The 23,930-nt window shown below is 34.5% G+C and overlaps 2 protein-coding genes, 1 long non-coding RNA gene and 1 other non-coding gene across 4 annotated transcripts; 3 read left to right on the top strand and 1 right to left on the bottom strand.

Moving 5' to 3' along the window:
• Positions 1 to 253: 253 nt before the first annotated feature.
• On the top strand, positions 254 to 326 carry Trnaa-cgc (transfer RNA alanine (anticodon CGC)). Its single transcript has one exon. It is a non-coding gene; the product is annotated as a tRNA-Ala (tRNA).
• Positions 327 to 4,853: 4,527 nt separating this feature from the next.
• Positions 4,854 to 7,080, top strand: LOC130047640 (uncharacterized). The gene is made up of 5 exons (XM_056143020.1): positions 4,854 to 4,972; positions 5,081 to 5,248; positions 5,639 to 5,755; positions 6,107 to 6,688; positions 6,942 to 7,080. The coding sequence occupies exons 1-4, from the start codon at positions 4,854 to 4,856 to the stop codon at positions 6,675 to 6,677; spliced, it is 975 nt and encodes a 324-aa protein (XP_055998995.1). The 3' UTR covers positions 6,678 to 6,688; positions 6,942 to 7,080.
• On the bottom strand, positions 5,734 to 12,629 carry LOC125676302 (uncharacterized). The gene is made up of 10 exons (XM_056142893.1): positions 12,583 to 12,629; positions 11,722 to 11,866; positions 11,482 to 11,601; positions 10,647 to 10,863; positions 10,242 to 10,420; positions 9,955 to 10,113; positions 8,024 to 8,717; positions 7,724 to 7,939; positions 7,196 to 7,327; positions 5,734 to 7,100 (listed from the first exon to the last, which is right to left on the bottom strand). Exons 1-10 carry the CDS (start codon positions 12,627 to 12,629, stop codon positions 6,751 to 6,753), a joined length of 2,259 nt encoding a protein of 752 aa, XP_055998868.1. The 3' UTR covers positions 5,734 to 6,750.
• Positions 12,630 to 14,895: 2,266 nt separating this feature from the next.
• Positions 14,896 to 18,475, top strand: LOC125655434 (uncharacterized). The gene is made up of 3 exons (XR_008796475.1): positions 14,896 to 15,313; positions 17,580 to 17,702; positions 18,078 to 18,475. It is a non-coding gene; the product is annotated as an uncharacterized LOC125655434 (long non-coding RNA).
• Positions 18,476 to 23,930: the final 5,455 nt, after the last annotated feature.

The following is a 23,930-nucleotide window of genomic DNA, read 5'->3' on the forward strand; positions in this document are numbered from 1 at the left end:
AATTCATGTTACATACCAGGCAAACTACATTTAAATAGTTTATATAATAATGGACGATTCTTTTAATAAATAATATACTCCTTGAAGATTAGCAGACTACGATATCCACCTAGGTACGTACGTACATCAGTGACGTATTTAGTACGAGTGTAACATTTTATATTTTTCAAAGACAACAATTTATTTGTCAGAAAGTTTACGATGGTTATTCACGAATATAAAATTTTACGCACACTATCTATAAATATACACCGCCGCGGTGGCCGAGCGGTTAAAGCGTTCGCTCCGCATGCGGAAGGCCCGGGGTTCGAATCCCGGCCGCGACAGACCTAAGTCGATAAAACAGGTAGTGACAGTTCCATCGCCAAACGCTCGGCATCAGGTGTGAATATCACGGATCCTCGGAGATGACCTTAAAAACGGATGACCGGTGGCACTGGGGGTCTTTAGTGTTCTACTATATCTGCAATGGTTACAACAATATTTCGTTGTTTGGGGAACACTAATTCACTTTCATTTTTGAAAACACAATACAAAACAAAAAAAGTTTGTGTAGCTAAGATAGGGATTAATATACATTTCTTGCAAGGCACTTTTTACTTGCATTAGTCCTAAAAGGAATATATGTTACTCATTAAAATTATTTTTAAATGGTATGATTGAGGTGCCTGAAAGATAATTTGCTCCATATGTGTTACTCGTATTACGATATGTATTTTAATTTACAATGATTGAAATTGAAATAGATTATAGGCACATAGATCGTTTTTCAAAAAAAAGGGGGGGGGGGGTGACTTCTCGAAAACATATTGACAAACACAAAAATAGGGATTTTGGTATGATTGGAGTGGGTTGATTACATGTATCCAGTGTATCACTTACAATTACATTTCATCTATCTTTCTCTACTACTATAAAATGCAGTCCGGGGAAGGGGGGTTACACAAAACGAATACACAACATATGGATATATACAAATATATTATTGAGATTCGCAGTATTGAGCATTCCGCCAAAATTTTGTTTTTCTCCATTCGAGATAAATATACGATGTATGTATATACTTGCATAATGAGAAAATGCAGTTTATATTTGAATGGTTTTCTTTTATCATGGGGCGGGGGTTGGTTAGCAAGTCTTAAGTTTTATTTCTCTTATATAAACTATCGAATGATTTTTGTATTTTACAACTTTTAAGAGAGTTTCTTTGGGCAAAAGTGGATACAATGACACTAAATTGCACAAACCAAGTGTTGGGGTGTATCAGCTTTGTACATGTATCGCTCAGTTGTACAGCACCGAACACACTGACGATTTTTTTGTGGAGAAACCTGAATAGTGGTGAGTGAGAGTGTGTGTGTGAATATGTGAATGAGAGACGGTCTGTTTGAGGCATGGTATATTTATGAGAGAGAGAGATAGAGAGAGGGGGGGTATTTTGACTTTAAAAGTTTTTCTTGTTTTTGTTTATTTTACGTCCTTTTGAGAACTTTTCACTCAAATTGAGAAATCATCAGCTGTATGTGAAGTACCACATATAAAACCTATGCTTAGCACTTAAGGCTATAGCATTGATTTTTTTTAACGTGCCAATACCTGTTGTGACACAGAACCTCCTTTTTTAAGGTCACGAAAAGCTGAAGATATCGAATAGTGATGAATTCGAATTTGCGTAATTTCTATAAAGAATACAAAATAAAGAGTAGGGCAAACACGGACCCCTGGACACAGTAGAGGTGGCATCAGGTGTCTATCTGAAAGACCCGTGATTCTCGCGTTTGTCGAAGAGCACATGTATGTCTACGTCTCAGGTTCGATGTGGCATGTCATGAGCGGGGTTCGAACATACTATACCTCCCGGTTATGAAGCGAATGCCCTACCACTGATAACCGTAACCGTTTCATAATTATCTTCCCTTTTTTTGAAGTTGTGTTTCTCAGAAACACTGCGTTTTTTCCTGAGAATACCTATGAAATGACATTTTGCTCCAACTTAATACCACGAATATAATATTGAGAATATACATAGGGCCTATATGGAATATTGCGTATGCCACATTAAAAACAAATACCGATGATTTCTATTGTGTTCCGATTCGTGAAGAATTACATTGGTGATAACTCAAACTTCGCATAAAATTCAGTGATTTGAATTTGAGCTGCGTTTGATGTCATCATTTTTTTTCCGAATGCACACGAAACTCTAACAAATATTAAAAAAAAATCTTAAAATCCGCCACAATAAAGTAAGTTGGAGACAGAAATAAGAAATCACTGTTACCAGTATATAAATGTTTCTTTAATTAATTTGGTGTTCAAACCATTATATTTCTGCACCAGAAAAGCTTTCCGCGAATACATGTACCCGCAGTTTTTGCCCCTGTGCGGCATATCTGATGTGGTTTCAATTTCCATTTAATACCCATTCAAATCAGTACAAAAACCAATAATTTCGCATTTATAAGAATTAATATTTCTATGTGTGATACAGTTTTTATTTTCCTACTCAAAACATCGCTTGTGGAGAACTCTCGTATATTGCGTCAAAATTAACGTCAAATTTGGTGACGTCAGGTTAATATAAAGTTTTCCATTGAATATATTGCAGATACTATGGTAGATAAAGAATAACAATGGTCATTTTCATAAATGGCACATTCTCAAATACCAGATTTAGTATTTTGGTGAATTTCCTTGACAGGGGAGATTTTGGCTAAAACCGTACCTTGTCCTTTCATAGCTTATTTGTGTATGCTTTTTTTTTAATTCATAGAGTATTTTGAACTTGGGGATTCTTAAAAAGATATATATGTGGTTATTGGTTACTCAGACTTGTCTCAATCTATATTTAACAAAAATTTTAAGTTCTTAATTTTTAAAATAATTATTTCATTAATTTCAGGTAGTTCAATTATGTTGTTAAAATTCTCAACCAATGTAGCCCAGATCTATGGTAGAGTAAAAACTATACCTAGTACCTGTTGAAGAAAAATAGTGATGAGTTCAGTTACTGCAGCAAGGCAATATTTTCAAGGATGGCCTTGTGAAATTTTTGTTTTGCTAATATACATATATTATTATTAATTATAATCTTCATTATGATGTAAAGATGTCATTAAGTACAGTGGAACCTAGGTATCTCAAACTCATTGGGGCTGAGGAAATACAAAGGTAATGCGAGGATTCGAGACATTGATATTGAGGTTAAAATACATAAAGAGACAGTGATTGATATTCCAACTCACTTCCATATATGCATACATCATGGTATTTGAGATACTGATATTCGAGATATCAAAGTTCAACTTTATTTTAGTAAATGCTATTGCTTATTTATCTAAAATGTCACTCAGTGCTTATGATATACCTTTGGACTTTAAGGAGCTTGAAATATACTTGCAGGTGGCAGCATGAAGGAGACCCAGGTGATGATACCTGTTGATGTATATGTGATACCTGTTGATGTATATGCAGCTGATGATGTCGACATAGAAATTAATTCTGTTGATCCAAATGACAAGGTACAAAAATTCAAACTTGTTTTATTTTCTAGTGAAATAGTTATATAGGTCAATGTGATGTACCCTTAACCCCATGTATATAGAAAATATAAATACATTGGGTACTTTCATTAGTGTTATGTCAAATTTTTACCATAGCCTACATATATTTGGCAGATTGAATATTCATGGGATTAGCATAGCAACTAAATCAACTGAGTCATGTCCAAATTTCTAATTTTAGAGAAGTTTTGACTAAATCTACCTAGCTTTTAGATTTATTACTAGTTCTGTATTAGCTGCAGAACTGTAGCTCTCTGAAAAAATATTTTGACATAACAGAGAGCTACAGTTCCACCCCCTATAAAAACCTTCGATTTACGGCGCACGTTTTTCTGCGCACGCTTCAAGCATTATATCTCCAATTATCTAGAGACTTACGCTCTGAGCACAATTTTTATCGATTCTGTATACTTTTTTCTACAATTCACATCACTTTATTTACCTGTGCACGGCTTTAAATCGTCCTCCGCGTCCTCGGAATGTCAATGTTTTGAAATTGTTGCCTTCTGACGGCCATCTTGACCTACTGACAAACTCTCGTTGAATAGTCACGTGGTACAAGGAAAACAACCTGACCGACATTCCACGTGTTTACTTCACAACAAACCGCGCTCGACACCGGTTTCGATCTCTGTTGTAGCAAATAAACGATGACAACATATTATCTGTGTTTATCTTGTTTTTTCAGGTATTAACCAATTACTAGATTGAATAATTACACATACTTTCTCTCATTTTTTTCATCTTATCCTTCTTCCAAAACACGTACCCTAGAAAGACGTGTAGGAAAATTGTGTATGACGTTTTACTCAACTGTTTACATAATCTAATAATATGGCGGCATCCATCCGACAAATTTTTGATGAAAGAATCAAGCATCGCTTTCATTTTGAATTTGATTTAAAGGAGGAACAAATATCTGTCATTGAGAATGTGCTACAGAAGAAGCACACTGTGGGTGTTTTTCCCACGGGGTTTGGGAAAAATATATGCTTTGTATTACCTCCATTAATACTAGATGTACAGGATTCTTCTGTCAGACATATTTGTATTGTGATTTCTCCTTTGAAAAGTCTAATGCTAGATCAATGTAAACATGCTTCTAAACATGGTATAGCTGCAGCTGTTATGAAGGGCAGGGATGAAATGTCTCCTGATGTGATTGAAGGTAATGTCCAAAGAAATGTATAGACTCTGCAGTTTGCAATTTTCAAACTAATGCATGCACAAATTAAAACACACATAATTTCATATATAGGAATAAGCGCAGGAGACTATTCCATTCTCTATATGTCACCAGAGATCCTGCTGAGTTTTGATTCATGGGGTGATATAATATTGAATTCAGGTGTATATAAGGAGAGAGTTGCTTTGATTGCTATAGATGAGGCACACATATTGGCATCATGGTAAGATTTATTTTAATATGGAAAGCTTAAAGAAATTGAATTTTATTTTGAATAAGTACTAGCTGATTTAAAGTTTTGTCATGTTGTGAATGAATGTAATGTTTACAGGGGTGATACTTTTCGACCGACCTTTTCAAGACTTGGAGAGCTGCGCTCCCACTTTCCAACTACACCATTTTTACTGCTGACAGCAACTTGCACACCAAAAATTCTAAAGCATATTACTGGAAAAATACATCTTCCTAATATGAAAATGTTAACAGCATCTCCAGACAGGTAATAGGTCAGATAAAGTTGCTGTTTAGAATTATTATTTACGTTTGCTCTACAATTAAGACTAATCTTACTGATAAATACTTGAAAGAATTTTTAAGGTTGTAGTTGTTTTGAAGCATAACATTTTAAGATAATTATAGATATAATATGTTTGTGTGTTCTGGTTGTTCGCAACTATACAACTCTGAAACAATAACATGTTAACAATATGTGACTGTTGACGATATGTATATTCTACTGAACACTTTTTTCTATCTACAGCACATGTTTGCCAATCTTTCCACCCATAGTTTGATCTTTAGAAATATTTTAGAATGCATATGGAATTTTCTCTCTCTCAGAAACACTGTTTTACTTAAAACATATCTAACATTGTGATTTAATTTATAGGCCAGGTATTTACCTTGAATACAAGAGAGGAAAAGACATTTTTGAAGAACTCCATTGGCTGTTTGATGAAATTAAACAGAAAGGAATAGCTGCCAGGAAAACACTGCTTTATGTCAGGTAATAGATTCATAGCAATATGTGCATTATTTTCATAACACTGCATCAGTCCAGCCCAGTATATGAAAAAAATGTCATCACAAAAAAAGGTGTTACTTAATAAGTCATTTTGCAAGTTGAACATTATGTAACTACAATTTCAATATTTGAAAGTAAAAGTAAATAATTAAATATGACTTTGATCAGGGATCCAGCTATTGTCCTATCATTTTCTTTCTTACCATTTCATCTACCTCTATATATTTCTTCACTGTCTCACTTTTACTCTTCACAAATTTTGAATGAAACAAAATCATATACAATGCCTACTTTGTAAATTGTAATGAATCATCACATGTATGTTCAATGCAGGAGCTTGGGTCGAGGTGGTCAGCTGTATAGAGATATTTTGGGGTACCTTAGAGAACATGCATACTTAAACCACATTAAGCTTCACCACAACAGCCATGTTGCTTTGTACCATGCAGGAATGGCCAACAAAGACTTAGACTACATTCATCAGGAAATTTCAAAGTCAGGTAGTGTTATTCGACTGGTCATATGTACTATAGCCTTTGGAATGGGTATCAATATCTCTGATATTGATACTGTGATCCACTGGGGAGCCTGTGACTCCATAATGGATTATTGGCAGGAGGTTGGAAGAGCAGGGCGAGATGGACGTAGTGCAAAGGCACTATACTTTTTAACCCCTGGGTCCATACTTCAAGCATCTGACGACATGAAGGAATTGTGTAGATCTCTGGACAAATCCGAGGTGACTTGTTTTAGGAAATCTATCCTCCATCACTTCATTGGATACAGTTCGGCACAGTCTGTACCTGTTGCAAGTGAGTGTCAACTGAAATGTGATGAGTGTGGATGTCCAAGATGCCAATGCTGTCACATTTGTCGTAGCTGCTGTCCTTGTTCAAGAACATAAGATTTGTACATGTACGTACAATGTATATATTTAATTAACCCCACCTGCATATTGACTGTGTTTGATCTCAAAATCATATGTTTTTGAATATGTATTCCTCATTTTCCATACTTTTTCCATATTTTTGCAGCCTCGCTTTTAACTTTTCTGGATTGTTCACCCCTACTTTGTGCTCAAAATTTTCAAATCCTGTGTGATGTCTTTCACCATCATCTTCAAACAAATTCTCTCCACTGTACTCATCAATAAATTTCTTAATTTTAGGTCTAGAGGAACCATCTGTTGTCGTTGCCTTGGGGATATAATCCTGAATTATATCAGATTGGAAAATGTCTTCAATAGACTTGCCAACACTCCCTACTAGATGGCTGCATCTTGACACCTGTGCATCTGTGTATTGCCCATGAGAATTCTTCAGGTTTGCTGTAATGTACATTAAAACCAAAATACTTTAGAATTTATAATGTTCTTTCATGAAGTAATTGGCTATTATTGTGTTAATGTACATGTGCACTTACATTTGAATTCATTATTCAGGAATTCATTCACAAGATCCAGGGCTATATTGTGTCCAGGTTTTCCAGTCAGATTGGCAGTGCTATTCCAGATGACTTCATTTCTTAATCTGGGAGGTAAACACCCACTGACACCTGTGAAACAAACATTGCCATATATATATATATATATATATATATATATATATATATATATATATATATATATAATATATATATATAACTTTTGTAGCAGTATATATCAATCATTACTTTACATGCCACCACTTGCCATGTCATATTATAACTGAAAATACTGGGTTCGAATCTCAATCACATTGCTGTGTCAAACCTAACCTGCTTAACATAGATAGATACTACTCTTTCAGCAAGTAATGGGTCATTTAGATTTGACTTTAGAAGCAAGTCACAATAGGCATAAGCATGTTAAAAAACCCTCACTGCCATGACCTGAATGACATCTTTACATGAGTAAAAACTTTTAAAATTGTATGTAAGACAATATACAACCAAACAGAACAAAACATTTACCTCCAAGGAGGCGATGACCTAAAATCAAGTATTTGTTGTGGTTATGATTCCAGAATTGCACCATGTCCATTCTCCAATCTGAAATGATATGGTCTCCATTGTTGGTGCGTTCTGCATGTGTCTGGGCCATATGGAGAAGTCCGCGCCACAACATGCTACGGCTGTACTGATAGACTGAGTCTCCACTTTCCTGGTGTGCTGCGACAGGTTCATCAACTATTCAATAATTACATATAGTCACATATATGCTTTATAGTTGAATTCATATAAAAAAAAAAATAAAAATAGACATTTCATTACCAAAGTCATTGTCAGAGTCCTCATGATATGGCAGCGTATCCTCCAATATCTGAGTGTTGTCCCAGTAGATGATTGTATCGTCGTGGTACTGGACATCCTCTGCTGCTTCACCGACTACTACTTCCTGGATTGACTGTGTGTCTATCAGGGGCCAAGATAGCTGAACCACCTGCTTGCACAGATCTACAAACATATCCTGCCTCTCTTTGTCATCATCAGGTACAAGATTTGACAACTCATCAATGTTCTTGATATTTAGTAGCTTGCAAATTATCAAGCACACACAACCTTCAGTCACAAAATTGAAAAAGTCCACTACTGAATTTACACAATCAGATATTTTTTTCTTAACACTTCGAAAGGTGAACTTGTTTTTTATATGGCATAACGAACCCTTGTCACCCACAGTGCTGCCACTGAAGAGCATGTTCATGGAATCCTGCAGGATGATGCACCTTTTGTGAAACCCCTGAGGACGCGGGACAAGACCAGTGAGTTGATCTTCTGCATCCTCACTGAAGGCCATAGATAATTTTGCCTCAACCATCCTTTCCACACTCAGCTGATCACCATGGCAAAGAATTTGGTAAGGATTTCTGTCTTGTCCAATTGGCACATACTTGTGTAAGTACTTGAGAATCTCCAGTACTCCACGGGCAGTAGATGGATTCTCCTGAAGAACTCCCAGATTCACCTAATCAGGAAATAGCACTTAATTATGTATAAGGACCAATTTGCTATTCACATTAATAATCAATCTAATTAAAATTATTAGCTGTTTTGAATCTGCTGCTGCTTCTCAAATGCATGTTTGAAAAGGGGGAGCAGATTCAAAACAGCTAATTTTAATTAGATTGATTAATAATGATGTTTAAATTTCAACAAGAGGCCCACAGGCCTTATCAAACACCTGAGTACTAGTGAAAAAGTATCACTACTCCCAAGGACTATGAAATCTAGAATAAAATTCCTGTTCTGATCATCTAAGCTACATTCTAATGTTCAGCAACAGTATAAAACTAGATGTATTCTTAAAATTTCAATGCCCTCAAACGTGCATACACTGATGAAAGGCTTTACATAATATAATAAGTGTATTAATATTAAAACATTGAAAGATATGACTAATTTGGACCCACCTTAGAGTCAAAACTCTGGGTTGTGAAATACACCACTTTTTGTACATCCTTTTTAGCTATTCCTAATTATGCATTTAGATTTCATACAGTATCAGCAAACTTATACATAAATACTATATACTAAGTTTGGCCCCACCCTTATACCAAAAACCCTACCCTTGGGACCATCACATTTAAAGGACTACCTGCTCTTTCTAAATATCCATTTAGTTTCAATTTAGTATCAATAGCACTAAAGGAAATCTTATTTAAGTGTTTTACATGTAAACAGTATATAGTAAGTTTGGCCCCACCCTGGGGTTAGAACCCCTACCCCAGGGATCATGAATTTTACAATTTTGTTAGAAGCTTCCCTGCTCATCATTACTATATATACTCACTTTCTCTGCTAGATGCCCATGAGTAAAGAAGAAGATTCGTAAAGAAATACACCAATTTTACAGTTTGTACCCCAAAATTAAGGCCCCTTGGGGTGGGGTGGGGTGGGGGTCATGAAATTTACAATTTCCGGTCTCCTCACCTACAAATGCTACATACCAAATTTGGTCAAGATTGGCCCAGTACTTTCTAGGAGGACGTTCTTAACAGACAACACACAACGACAGACGCAGACCATTTGCAATAGGTCACCTGAGTTTACTCAGGTGAAAAAAACCTTGTTTTTATGAAAAGCTGAACAGAAACTGATGATCGGTACATACACTTTAAATGCACTGTAGTTTGCTATATATGCTGTGAAAAATGATAGGTATATATGTGTGCACACATATTATAAATGATATATATACTCACTATTTCAGACTTTTTTTGAGACTGCTGTGTGTACTGATGAGGAGTATCTTTAACATCCATTTCACTGAACTGGGGAAAGTAAACCTGGACTATTTTCTGTACAAGATGCTCCATTCTACTCCTCAGTATTCTCCAGTCTGTATCAGAGGGTAGGTAGTTCTGAAATGATTTGCAATTGATTTGTAAATCACATTGAACTTGTGTGCATCTACTACATTTAGTTTATATTGAAATTTATTTCAAGTTTCTAATGGATAAAAATAAATAACTTAAGAAAAACTTCTCACCTGCAGTCCTATATCTGTTACAGAGAATGTATTATCTACTGTATCTAAGTCACGAAAGGATATACGGTTTTTAGCAGCGAAGCACAAGGCCCACAACATCATCTTATTTTCCTGCCGGAGGTGGTGGCGAGTCATACTCAGCTTCTGAACATTGTCCCAGCAAACAGAATACCCTGGATCTGGAGGACATAAATACATAAACTGTATATAATTCAAGGCAAGCATCTGCAATTATTTAGATTTGAGGAAAATGGAAGTAAAATATGTACAGTTGCTAACCTATATGAAGCAATATTTATAAAAGTAATTAAAGTGTAATAAAGTTGCACAGTTGGATTTAAATTTCACAGGTCCAAGGTAATTATATCTACTTTTAGTGATGCAATTGGTGTAATATATATGTACTTTGTTCATCCGCCTCAGGTTCATCAAGGAGGGAATCATCAAATGGTAGGGGTACTATATCACTTTCATCTTCACTACTGAAGTCTACATCAGAGGAATCTTGGTTTGTAATCTCAGAACCAGAGGAAGCTAGGGAGTTATGTGAGCTATCTGTATCTGAACTTTCAAAGTCCACGTTCAATGGTTGCTGAGGAGGTTCAGGCATTCCAAGCTCCACCTATTTATGGTACCAACGGAATAATTCAAGAAAGTATACACAAGAGTATTCATAATGGACATGTAAATGGTCGATTTCTGACAATGATCACTTGTACTATACATTTTGCTCTGCTCAGCTTAATTCTTTACTACATCTAATGAGGAAGGTATGCACTTGTGGGAGCATAATTTTTTTATTTTCATGTGTAAGTAAAATGACTAAACAAATTTCATACAAGAGAGGTTTAAAATATATGACATGTGGATACGTTTTGATTGACATTACAATTGTAGCAGTCACCCGGATTCGATCGCCGGTGCCTAGATAGCTCAGTTGGTAGAGCACCTGACTAGAGATTCAGGGAGCCCGGGTTCGAATCCCAATCTGGTCTGTTGCATTTTTCTCCCTTCCTGTTACACAATTATAGGCTTTTCATCCAATGTTAATAAATAGATTGGTGGTATATGTTACAAATAATAATGTTTTAATTTATGTCTATTAAGGGTAGTACAGGGATTTACAACTGCCAGTATCTCAGTACAGAATTGAATTGAGACAAAGGTGCATGACAGATTTAAAATGCATGTACATGTACTATTCAAGAGTTTGGGAATGGACAGAATATTATTCATTCACCTGTATTTCATTCTTCCATGACACAATTTTCTGATCGAATTCGCTGCATATTTTATCAGCTGCTATTCGTGTTCCTTTCACTCCTTTGCTCCAACCTAACTTTTGGAACCATCGGAAAAGCTGCAATGCAAGGTGTCAATTTTGATATTGCCTCAGATTCACGAGAAAATTCTTTAAATTGTAAAGTTGGCTTATCATATTGTGAAAAGAAAATGGAGGTTTCAATATTTTAATTTTTACCTTTTGACTGCAACCCGACCTGTACATTTCAATGGAAATAATGGTTTGTAGGAAGTTGTACTGCTGGGGTTTATGGAGGTAGAGAATGGTTCCCAAAATAAAACCAAGAACTGGAACCAAAGAGCCAAGTTTTCCCATGTCATTTCTGTAATGTTTATTATAGAACTTATGTTCATGTATTCAGGATGTATATCTATTTCAGTGCTACAGACCTTCTCCTGAATTAATCTCTTTGCAAAAGTCTATTGTTATAGGTTAATTGATATATATGCAAAAAAAAAAGTTTAAATTGAATCCAAAGTAAGCAAGGTAAAATCTAATTTTCACTAAATATTACACATATGCCAAACATAATATATTGCCAGTACAATGAACTAATAATGACTCTTGCTTACTGGATTTACATCCAATTTAATAATGTGCATGTGATTTTACAACTTACATTTCAGCATTTTTAGCTCGGCGACATGACAGTGCACCTTGCAAAACCCCTGTCAAGAGAGGCATCCCACAAGATGCTTCATGCATTGCACTGTCCCAGCTAAACGTTTCGAATGACTTCAGATTGGTTGGCCTCTTGAGTGATGGAATATTGACACTTTTCACTTCTTTCTTTATGGAAAGTTTCAAAACTCTCACCAATGCATCCCTAGCAGTTTTGCTTTTTCTTAAAAGAAGTCGGTATGCATATTCATAGTGAGAGTCCATGATGTACTTATACACCTGCTCTTTAAAACCTTCTTTCTTTAAATTGGAGTGCTTTGAAGACTTCAATGGAGTTGAGGTCAAACATTTCCTCTTCACAACTTTTAGTGGTGTGAAGCTAAATTTTCTTTTAGCTTTGTGCTTGTGAGGACTTACCGGTTTTGTAGCTGTAGCAATGTTGCTAGAACATTTGGCAGTATCATGCTTATAAATGCTTACAGTCAGAGAGGCACAATCATTACAGATAAATTTACTAGACGGGGTTAACGGCAGAGTAATTTTCTTGTCCAAAATGTCATTAAGTTTAATCAAAGGAATAGGTAACTTTGATACCAACTTTCTTTTAAAACCTTTTTTCCTTGTTTCAAAGGGTTGATTGCATTTAATGCACGCCATTTTAGAACTCTTAGCAGCTGAGATTTTGAGCTGCATGCGTATCACGTCATGAAATGATGGGTATTTATATATATATATATATTGCAATAAAGACATTGCAAGGGTACGTGTTTTGGAAGAAGGATAAGATGAAAAAAATGAGAGAAAGTATGTGTAATTATTCAATCTAGTAATTGGTTAATACCTGAAAAAACAAGATAAACACAGATAATATGTTGTCATCGTTTATTTGCTACAACAGAGATCGAAACCGGTGTCGAGCGCGGTTTGTTGTGAAGTAAACACGTGGAATGTCGGTCAGGTTGTTTTCCTTGTACCACGTGACTATTCAACGAGAGTTTGTCAGTAGGTCAAGATGGCCGTCAGAAGGCAACAATTTCAAAACATTGACATTCCGAGGACGCGGAGGACGATTTAAAGCCGTGCACAGGTAAATAAAGTGATGTGAATTGTAGAAAAAAGTATACAGAATCGATAAAAATTGTGCTCAGAGCGTAAGTCTCTAGATAATTGGAGCTATAATGCTTGAAGCGTGCGCAGAAAAACGTGCGCCGTAAATCGAAGGTTTTTATAGGGGTGGAACTGTAGCTCTCTGTTATGTCAAAATATTTTTTCAGAGAGCTACAGTTCTGCAGCTAGTTCTGTATCTAATATGTTTTGAAATTCTACAGGAAAGAGATGGCCTCCCTGTTGTCTTGGTACTTACAGGCTTTAATGTAAAATAAAAGGTTAGTAGCATATATTTGTGTTGGTCTAGTGATGGGTAAAAGTAACAAAGGTTGAGGTTTTGCTATAATCATTAGGAATTCTACTCTTTACAGTTTAACTTCTAAACTCTTTTGGGTTCATTGATTGAATATCTAAAAGTTATTTCTGTTTTGTGTAACAAAAACTGATGTTGCAGGGAAATCCTTTTTCTGCCCCGAAGGTCAAAATTTGAACAATATTGTCCATCCTGTAACTTTTCATCAACGTACCTGGAAATTCATGCATTTTTAAAAGGAATAATCGATTTTGTACGGAAGCCGATAGGTGCCAGGGTATAGAATTAATATTTATTTAACTGGCGGCCGCCACTTAATTTATGTGGCGGCCGCCACTTAATTTAACTGGCAGCTGCCACTTATTATCTGGCGGCCGCCACTTTAACTGGCAGCCGCCATATAAATTAACTGGCGGCCGCAATATAAATTAACTGGCGGCCGCCACTTATTATCTGGCGGCCGCCATATACATTAACTGGTGGCCACCAGTTATTTTATCTGGCGGCCGCCACTTAATTTATATATGGCAGCTGCGTATCACTGAGTGATTATTTTGGAAAGATTTAGAATGGTAAGCAAACACACAGAATCGTTTTTCAAAGTGTATAGGGACAGTCGGAGGAGAATTGTCTTCTACAATTGTTGACAAGCAGAAAAGGAACCTAAATTGTCTCTTTTGTCCAAACTTCGTACTCCTAAATTGGAGGGAGTGGGCTCCGCTCATCCTTAATAGGGGATCAAAGTTTTACATACAAATATATAGGGAAAATCTTTAAAAATCTTCTTCTCAAGAACCACTGAGCCAGAAAAGCGACGATTTACATGAAAGCTTCCTGACATAGTGCAGATTCAAGTTTGTTAAACTCATGACCCCCTGCGGCTAGGATGGGGTCACAATAGGGGATCAAAGTTTTACATAACTATAAATAAATAGATAAAAATCTTTTTAAAAAAATTTCCTTAAGAACCATTAGATGAAAGAAGTTTACATTTGCACGAAAGCTTCCTGACATAGTGCAGATTCAAGTTTGTAAAAATCATGGTTCCCCCCCCCGGGGGTAATCACAGTAGGGGATCAAAGTTTTACATACAAATGTACATTGTATAGGGAAAATCATTAAAAATCTCCTTCTGAAAAACCACTCAGCCAGTAAAAAATTACAATTACATGAAAGCTTCCTGACATAGTGCAGATTCAATTTGTAAAAATCATGGCCCCTGGGAATAGGTTCGGGCCACAATAGGGATCAAAGTTTTACATGCGAATATATAGGAAAAATCTTTAAATATGAGCCAAAATGACTCAGGTGAGCAATGTGGCCCATAGGCTCTTTTTTAACTTCTCTGAAACTACCTGGCCAATCTTTGTCATTCAAACTGGTTAGATTTGATATTTTGTTCATAGACTGTTGTATTAGCCTATCAATTTTCATAAAAAATGAAGGAAAAAACTTAGTGGATGTAAATATGATTTGATTAGGATGTAAAATCATTGGTGGGGGTACCCATGAATTCCACAAAAATTGAGGTACAACAAATTCTAATGTTTCCACAGTATTTATTTGAATAAAAGCAATTTAGGCTGTATTTTTCAGGACCAATATGAGATAAATAGTGACTATTTATCTGGAGTTGTGGACAATGAGCCAAAATTATCCAGATTAGCAAGAAATGGCAGTTTATTAGAAGGAATGAACTTCCTACTAGTTGGATTTCCTTCAACTTATGTAGGTTGTTAATTTGTATTGTTATATTCAGTAATATATTCTCACTGTATTGACGAATAGTCAACAATTGAAATGGTAGCCCATCCAAAAGATATTGACCAGTCAATATTTTTTTAATACTGACCAGATAGGAATAATATGGAGATAATATTCTGATATTTTCAATGTATTGCATCCAATTTATAGATTCGTTGACTGACGTAAATAAACCTTCGCGAATCAAAAACAATGAGACATCATAATAGGTAATTAGTCAAGACACATAAACAATGGATGCACAGTGCAACGATTTGCTCGCAGAATTAACAGATACAAGGATTTGTAAATGATTGATGAGTAAAAAACTCAGCTAGTATGTCTGTAATATAATTCCTGTGGGTGAAGGAGTATTATCAGAGTCTGTTTGGGTGACAAGGATAATTTTAGAATGTGGATGACATTGATAATGTGAGCCCCCTAATCAGTGTTGCCCTCAATTTCAGTCAAGATTTGTATAATATGTTTCTCCCAATTTTTCCTTTAATTCTTGCAGTTCTTCCAGGTATATTTGATTGACAGTAATTCTTAAAATAAAAAAATTTGCATATAAACTAAAATATCATTTATTCTGCAATTGGTGACATATTTTAAAACAGATGTAATTCATCCATAACTAATGAGCTAGTGATACTACAATAACATTGTGTAACTGGTCCCATAATGAGTACCATACCCAACACCAAAAATATTGATATCCCCCCTTCCCCCCAATTTTGAGACAGAAAATAACCAATTTAATCGCCATAAGCAGACTACAGTAATAGTGAAGTGTCAGGGACAAACAATTTATTTTAATTCGTTATAAACAGAATTTATTATATATCTCATGAGTTTATAATGCTTTTCAAGACTAGGCAGAATGAAACTTACTGAGCTGTAAGCATAGATTCACCAGAAGTTTGTAACTATGAAACATTGTATGAATTGACTTAATAACTAGTTACTTATTTAAGGGATAAACTGGAATAATACAATCTAGACTGCCATAGCTCTCTGTATTACATGACTCTGTTTTATGTGATCATATTTAGTCCCATCCAATGTAATATTCTACATAAAAACACTATTAAGTGACCTTCTGCCTTAGGATATGAGCAACTGTGATTTTTAGCACCAAAACGACATCTAAACTGTTTTAAGTGACTTTGAGACAAACCTATTTGTTTACTCCATTGTTCGTAATTGAAAAATGGTGTCCCAAGTTGACTAAAACATTATATTGTTTTGTTTTGTTAATTACATGTATATGAAGTCTTTACTCTTTTTCTCATAAAGGTCATTATCACTTATCCCTTAACTAAGCGTTTGATGACTCGGCAATCCAAGTACTCATACCATGTCCTTACAATGACTTTTGTTAAACCCTGTATATACAGCAATTAGTTTGACCTCTAAACAGCAATTTTTTTTTGCATAAATATCTGAACATTTGAAAAAGCACTTTTCAATTTATGTATTTATATAAAGAAATCATGTAATCAATCTGTGTTTGAAGGATATATTGGGGGATAACCAGGTATCTTAGTCAATAAAATTAAATATAAATGGCAAATTGCAAGTCGGACACCTGGAACATTGTTTGAAATATTTTTTTTATGCAGTTAATGTTCAGAATTATCTTGATTTATTAGTGATGAAATTTCCTGTGAAACACTTTGTAAAAGTGTACAAAAATTTGCATGGTTACAGATAAGATAACCAAGATGTGCATTACCTGCCAGCCAAAAATACATTAACATACTTTTATATCCCATTTGTTTCAAGAATTTTATTAATAAAGTTGATGAATCAACTCCCCTTATACCATTTTGTAAGTAATTTTTTACAGCATAAAAGCATCTAAAATTTAAAAAATCAGTCACATGTGCATTAATTAAAAACTAGTTTTTAGATATAGATACCATTTCTGGAGTTAGTATAGTTTCAGGAATGAGGAAGCCCTGGAGACTAGTCTTGGACTGTTTAAAAGGGATTCCCTGTCTTGTGTGACTTTTTTCTTCTTAGCTTCTTGAATAGTCACATAAGACTGTGAGTCTAGACTGTAATTGTTAATATTAGAATAAATGCTATTTGTTCATATGATATAAAATCCCCAATATCTTTCTGTTTTTACATTATCTTTTCTGTTTGAATGGCTCATTTCCAATTGTTTGAAAATAAATCATGTTTTATAGCATTTCGTTTAACAAATATTGCTAAAATTTGTTTCATATTATTTCTTCATCAGAGGTTAAGGATTTGATTACTATTCCGTCCAAGGAGATGCCAATCAGCAGTGAGTCCATCATCATCATTCCAGATGGAACGAATGAGGAAGTTAGGGCATGTCTCTTGCAAGTCCAAAAACTGAGTAAGTTTTAAATCATAGATATATGCTAATTATGTCCTATTTTTATCATTAGGTATTGTTACTATGTTCAATTTTTATTGTCTGAGCTTTGTCAGATTCAAATACAGGGGCTAAGCCCATTTTGGGCCCAAACTCTGTGATACCATGATAAATATAGAGAGGGGTCTAACTCTGACCCAGATAAAAAAAACTAACCACTTGGTCCAAATGCCAAAAAAATCTTAAACTCTCTAAGGTACGCTATGCGTAATTTGTCATTTTACTTGCATAGATTAATGTTTAACTACTTGCATACCAAATTTCAAGCCACAGGTTCTTATAATAACAAAAATATACATCATTGTTCTCTTGATTTCACTTGTTTATTTTTACTAGGACATTTACCAGTCCAGGTCACGGAGTCATTTCTCGCCTATGACAGCAGCATTCATTGAAAAGGGAACATGGACTATCGTACCAAAGTACAGACCGAGAAAAAATGAAGAAAAAGAAAAGTACCTGCCATGTGCACACTGTTTGGCCGTTGTTGTAGCTACAGACTTATGGAAGCACCAAAAGTCATGTCCAGCAAACAAATCTCAACAAAATTTAAAACATCCTGTATGTGAAGGACGTTTGCTGTTACCCTGTGACTCTGAATTTTCAAAAAACTACACAAATTGTTTAAAAAAATTCTTGCTATCTCCTTTGTATTTTAATACATATCTAACATGTAATGATAATAAATTATCATAGAAAGGTTAATTTATCTTCGTAAATGCACAGTTTATACAAAGACCTTATCTTGTCGATTAAAGTTTTTCATAATGAATTTTTCGATTAAATGTTAACATTAAAAAATAATCCTTATATTCATTATTTGAAGTAATAAATATTAAATCTATTTATCTTATACATTACAAACTGATATTTATATCCCCCAAACGAAGTTCAGGGGGGTATACAGGAATCACTATCTGTCCGTCCGTCCGTCTGTCTCTTTGTGCAGATTCGTGTCCGAGCCATAACTTCTTTGTTCTTTGACATAGACATACCATATTTGACATATGAGTGTATCACCATGAGACGATGTGTCATGTACCTTCATGACCTCCATATGACCTTGACCTCAAGGTCAAAATTAAAGGTTTTTACAATGGATTTGTGTCAGGGCCATGACTTCTTTGTTCTTTGACATAGGCATACCATATTTGATACATGAGTGTATCACCATGAGGCGATGTGTTATGTACCTTCATGACCTCCATATGACCTTGACCTCAAGGTCAAAATTAAAGGTTCTTACAATGGATTTGTGTCAGGGCCATGACTTCTTTGTTCTTTGACATAGGCATACCATATTTGATACATGAGTGTATCACCATGAGGCGATGTGTTATGTACCTTCATGACCTCCATATGACCTTGACCTCAAGGTCAAAATTAAAGGTTCTTACAATGAATTTGTGTCAGGGCCATGACTTCTTTATTCTTTGACATAGGCATACCATATTTGATACATGAGTGTATCACCATGAGACGATGTGTCATGTACCTTCATGACCTCCATATGACCTTGACCTCAAGGTCAAAATTAAAGGTTCTTACAATGGATTTGTGTCAGGGCCATGACTTCTTTGTTCTTTGACATAGGCATACCATATTTGATACATGAGTGTATCACCATGAGGCGATGTGTTATGTACCTTCATGACCTCCATATGACCTTGACCTCAAGGTCAAAATTAAAGGTTCTTACAATGGATTTGTGTCAGGGCCATGACTTCTTTGTTCTTTGACATAGGCATACCATATTTGACACATGAGTGTATGACCATGAGACGATGTGTCGGGTACCTTCATGACCTCTATATGACCTTGAACTTTGACTTCGAGGTCAAAATTGATTATAGGGTTTTGACATAGTCATACCATAAGATATGGGTGTATCACCATGAGACGATGTGTCATGTACATTCATGACCTCTTTCTGACCTTGACCTTTGATCTCGAGCTCAAAATTATAGGTTTATACCATGTATTTGTGTTCGGACTATACCTTCCATTTTTTCTTCTACAAAGGCATGCCATATTTTTACACTCAGGAAAGTGGTAATTTATACCTATTAACAACACCCTTTTGGAGATTGGGGTAAGCGGGGGGTATTCTTTGTGAGCATTGCTCACAGTACCTCTTGTTATTTTTGTACCCTAGAAAATGCTAATCCCGGAATCATTAATTTATATCTTTAAACATGTGTAAAAAGTATGGAAGACAAACTTAATTTTTGCTTGAATTGTCCTAGCTTAGCATGCATCTAGTCTAAGAATGTACTTAAGTCCTACATAAGCACGGTCTTAGACTTAAGTACCCTTTATGTTATGAGCCCCAGTTCATGAAAAATCATGGTTGGCAATTTTATTATCTTTTTATTGGACGTAAGTCATATATATTTACAAGTATCGATACTTTAACAGGTGTACCCTATGTACCCCATTGTTGTTTTAAAATTATGACGAAGATTAGGAAGTCTCCAAAGTTAGGATAGCTTTGTTAGCGCACTTATGACTAAGATATGTTGTAAGTTCGTCTTAAAACACATATTAACTCTAGCATGCCTGATGATCGAGACAGTGACAAGAGTATCAAATACGTTTACAAATAATTAGTACTTCACAAAATCGGTAAACTGCAATTTAAGAGCCATTCTCTGTAACCACTTAAACATTTATATAAGGCACGCACTGTCACCGATTTTTTTCAAATTTGGCACATCAACTTAATCTGGCATAAGTAATGTAAAACCATCATAATTTGGTTGCTATACAACTCTGTTGCCATGGTAACACGTGCATGCCATTCAGGTCACAAAAGAGTCAATTTTCACATGAAAAATGACATTTTTTATTCAACTATGCTGGATTAAGCTGTTTGAGTTCTTATTTAATCATTATAAAATGATAATATATAGCATTTTTATTATTTACTTTGATATTTAGTTAAAGGTTTGAATAATTCTGTTATATTTTCATTCTGTCTGGAAAAGAGGGTTGTTTGATACATTCTGAAAAAGCTAATTTAGAGGCAAATTTGAATGATGGATAAAAATTCCCGCATTCAGCTTGAAATCTATAAATGCTTGTACAACATACATTAGATATAGTACTATCATATAACAATGAGACATGTTTGGGAATCTACCATCTAAGCTGTGTTTCCATGGAAACAAAATGATGCATTTCGTCATGATATGACAGTAGAGATGCATTTTTTAATGTAATTCAAAATACAATTTTCTATGTATTCAAAGTATATAATCTTAATAACCGACTGCTACTGATGTTGGATTTTAAATTTTAACAAGTTTAATATAAGAATTCATGTTGGTTGCCATGGAAACGAAAATTGCTATTTCTTTTCAAATTCGAAATCCATGCAAAATAAATAAATTTTTAGACCAAAAAAAAAATGCTTTTATAGACAGATTCAACTGAAGTCAATGTTATAGTTGATAAAATATTAATACTGATAGATAATTCATATTACATTGTTGCTATGGTAACAAAATATCACAAAACAGCAAACTTGATGTTCACATTCTTTTCAAGTAAATCTCATTTTGTTATACATCATGCATGTTCTTCAATCATAAAAACTCTTAATTTGTAACAGATAATTAAATCAATGCATATTTTTTGTTTTTTTTCAAATGTGCATGATTTCTATTTGTGTATTGTACATGTATCACAAATTGCATTGTATATCTTTAGAATTCATCAAAATAACTACCATATTTAGAAAATACATATTTGAATATTTCAGTTATTTCAAACTATCATGTACATTTTTTCACCCTGCCAATCGAATTAAGTGTGACATTGAAATTGAATCATTGATCTTAAAAATTGCTCAAGTTAAATAAAGTAAATAGGATACATAAAGATTGTAATTTATCATTGATTCATGAGGAATCCCCCCCCCCCCCTCCAGTTCAATATTAGCTCTACTTACTATGTATGTGCAAGAATTATTATGCCAGTACCATGTATGAAATCTATTAAACTAACATTTCTTAATACATGATTTGACAATTTACATAGTTACTTATGAGGAAGTATTTTGACCTTGACTTGTTACCTTGGCATTTGATTCAAAACAAATGAGAGCCTCTATTTTCTAGAGTCTGGACGTTCATCAGTGTCACTCGTTTAACGTATCATTTTAAACATACATGTAGGTATGTGAATTATATTTCAACATCATAAGAAGATCTTGCTTGTAACTGTAACATACCAATGATGGTCATATCGAAGTCATTTAGTATGCTGGGAAAGTCAATATCTTTAATATCTGACATTATTGGAACCCACGGGTTGATTCATTGATTATCATTTAACGTCCCGTCGATGAATTTTTCACTCATATGGAGACGTCACCATTGTCAGTGAGGGTTGCAAAATTTAGGCCTATGCTCGGCGCTTAAATTACGGCCTTTGAGCAGTGGGTTCCGATGGTGAATATTTCATAATCGTATCCTATTATAAATGGTATACCTTTATTTTAGAATCATATATTACAAAATAGACAAGATAAACACACACAATCTTTTTCATTTTCTAATTTTGTGCATATATAATCATCATAGCTAATCGTCTGCTCAATAGCATAGAGGCAACTGAAATATAATGTGATCTGCTGTCCTGATAGAAATTCTTTCCGGTTAAATGAACCACACCCTTGCATATCCTTTGAGGCAACATAAGCATCGACCATACACTGATGCTTCTGACTTGGCCCCCACCAAAATGACAATATGACACTTCCTACAAAATCAATAAATAATATTCATTTTAAGAGAAATACCAAGATGAATATATGCAAGCATATCACAATCTTATGTCCCATCTAAAATGTATTACTTGTTCTCCCCATGTCATCTGCATCTACTACTACATGTAGCTGCAATATGTATTTCTAGATTTAGTTTTATCTAAACTCTAAGGTGATTATATGACCTTAATTAATCAACACATGGGTTAATTATAATATTCAAAACAGTGAGAATTGTTTTGCGGTGTTTTATCACTTGAGGACTTATGCAACGTTTCTCGATAATATATATCAATTTTCATGAATGTGCACTCTGTCTCGTTTCTACAAAAAAAAAAATCTTGGGGTACGTCGTATTACCATGTTTGTTTTAGAGATAGCACACCGGTACTCAGTATTTTGATAGTTTCTAATTGTTGCAATCAAAAGTTATGTATTACAGCAGGTTGTATATATAAGGACAGTACAAATATATTTTAGCAAAGAATGGATCAAATCCAGGACCCCTGCATTACAAGATAGGTTATTTAATCGCTAAGCTACCAGGCCGGTATATAAATATAGTAATATTACTACAATATAAAATTTGAATTTATTTCCGAATCATACAATAGCTCTTTATATCGAGAAGATGGAGAAATAATCCAGAGAAAATGTCAGAAATGTTGCTTGTATGTCTTTAATAAATACTTCTGTTTTGTTAGTGGCATGTGTAAAATGAAAACAAAATCAAGCTAAACAAAAAAGAAAAAAATAGAGTAAATTCCCATGCATAACATCTATAGGCTAAGGTGTATCAGTATTGGTATTTCTACAATATTTCAATTCTGTTTAATTAATTGAATTTATTCATAGAATTGATAATGTTTTTAAAGTATCATCAAAAGTAAAGAATAATTAATACGTGGATAACTAATAAAACTGAATAGTGTCCCCACCTCAATTCATGTATAACCCCCTCTCCCCCCCCCCCCCCCCCCCCCCCCCCGAACTAATACAAGTAGAAAAGATTAGAGATAAAATTCAATGTTATGAGCCATTACTTTATTTCACGAAGGAGAGCTTATTCAATGTTTTGGCATGTATCAATGCAAAAGCAAAAAAAAGTATTCAATGGCTGAATCACAACAGGGCGTCTCTTTTCTTTTATGTAATTATAATTTAACGAAAGGTCATGCATTTTTCAAATGAATAAATATCTATGATTTTTTTTATGATTCTATTAGATCTACTTCATTCTATTATAAAACAAATAATGATAACGATTTTGCATTTATTATCTCAATTTCACCCTAGTCATACGATCCCCTACAGAATAAAGTGTGCTGCATTTGGCCTAAGTAGATCTAAGTACGGTAATGTGTGACGCCACAGTCTACATTTTGACGTCATATCAATACAACTGAAGCAGTGGCGAG

Source organism: Ostrea edulis, chromosome 7, assembly GCF_947568905.1.
Source record: "Ostrea edulis chromosome 7, xbOstEdul1.1, whole genome shotgun sequence".
Classification (NCBI taxonomy): Eukaryota; Metazoa; Mollusca; class Bivalvia; order Ostreida; family Ostreidae; genus Ostrea; species Ostrea edulis.

Bases quoted from the DNA above. Each gene is read 5' to 3' on its own strand.
- LOC130047640 (XM_056143020.1), top strand. From the start codon at position 4,854: ATGTCACCAGAGATCCTGCTGAGTTTTGATTCATGGGGTGATATAATA. The intron at 4,973-5,080 runs GTAAGATTTATT...TAATGTTTACAG, and splicing joins GCACACATATTGGCATCATG to GGGTGATACTTTTCGACCGA. The intron at 5,756-6,106 runs GTAATAGATTCA...TGTTCAATGCAG, and splicing joins AAAACACTGCTTTATGTCAG to GAGCTTGGGTCGAGGTGGTC.
- LOC125676302 (XM_056142893.1), bottom strand. From the start codon at position 12,629: ATGATACTGCCAAATGTTCTAGCAACATTGCTACAGCTACAAAACCG. The intron at 10,864-11,481 runs GTGAATGAATAA...TACCATAAATAG, and splicing joins CATGGAAGAATGAAATACAG to GTGGAGCTTGGAATGCCTGA. The intron at 7,940-8,023 runs GTAATGAAATGT...ATTATTGAATAG, and splicing joins GGACTCTGACAATGACTTTG to TTGATGAACCTGTCGCAGCA.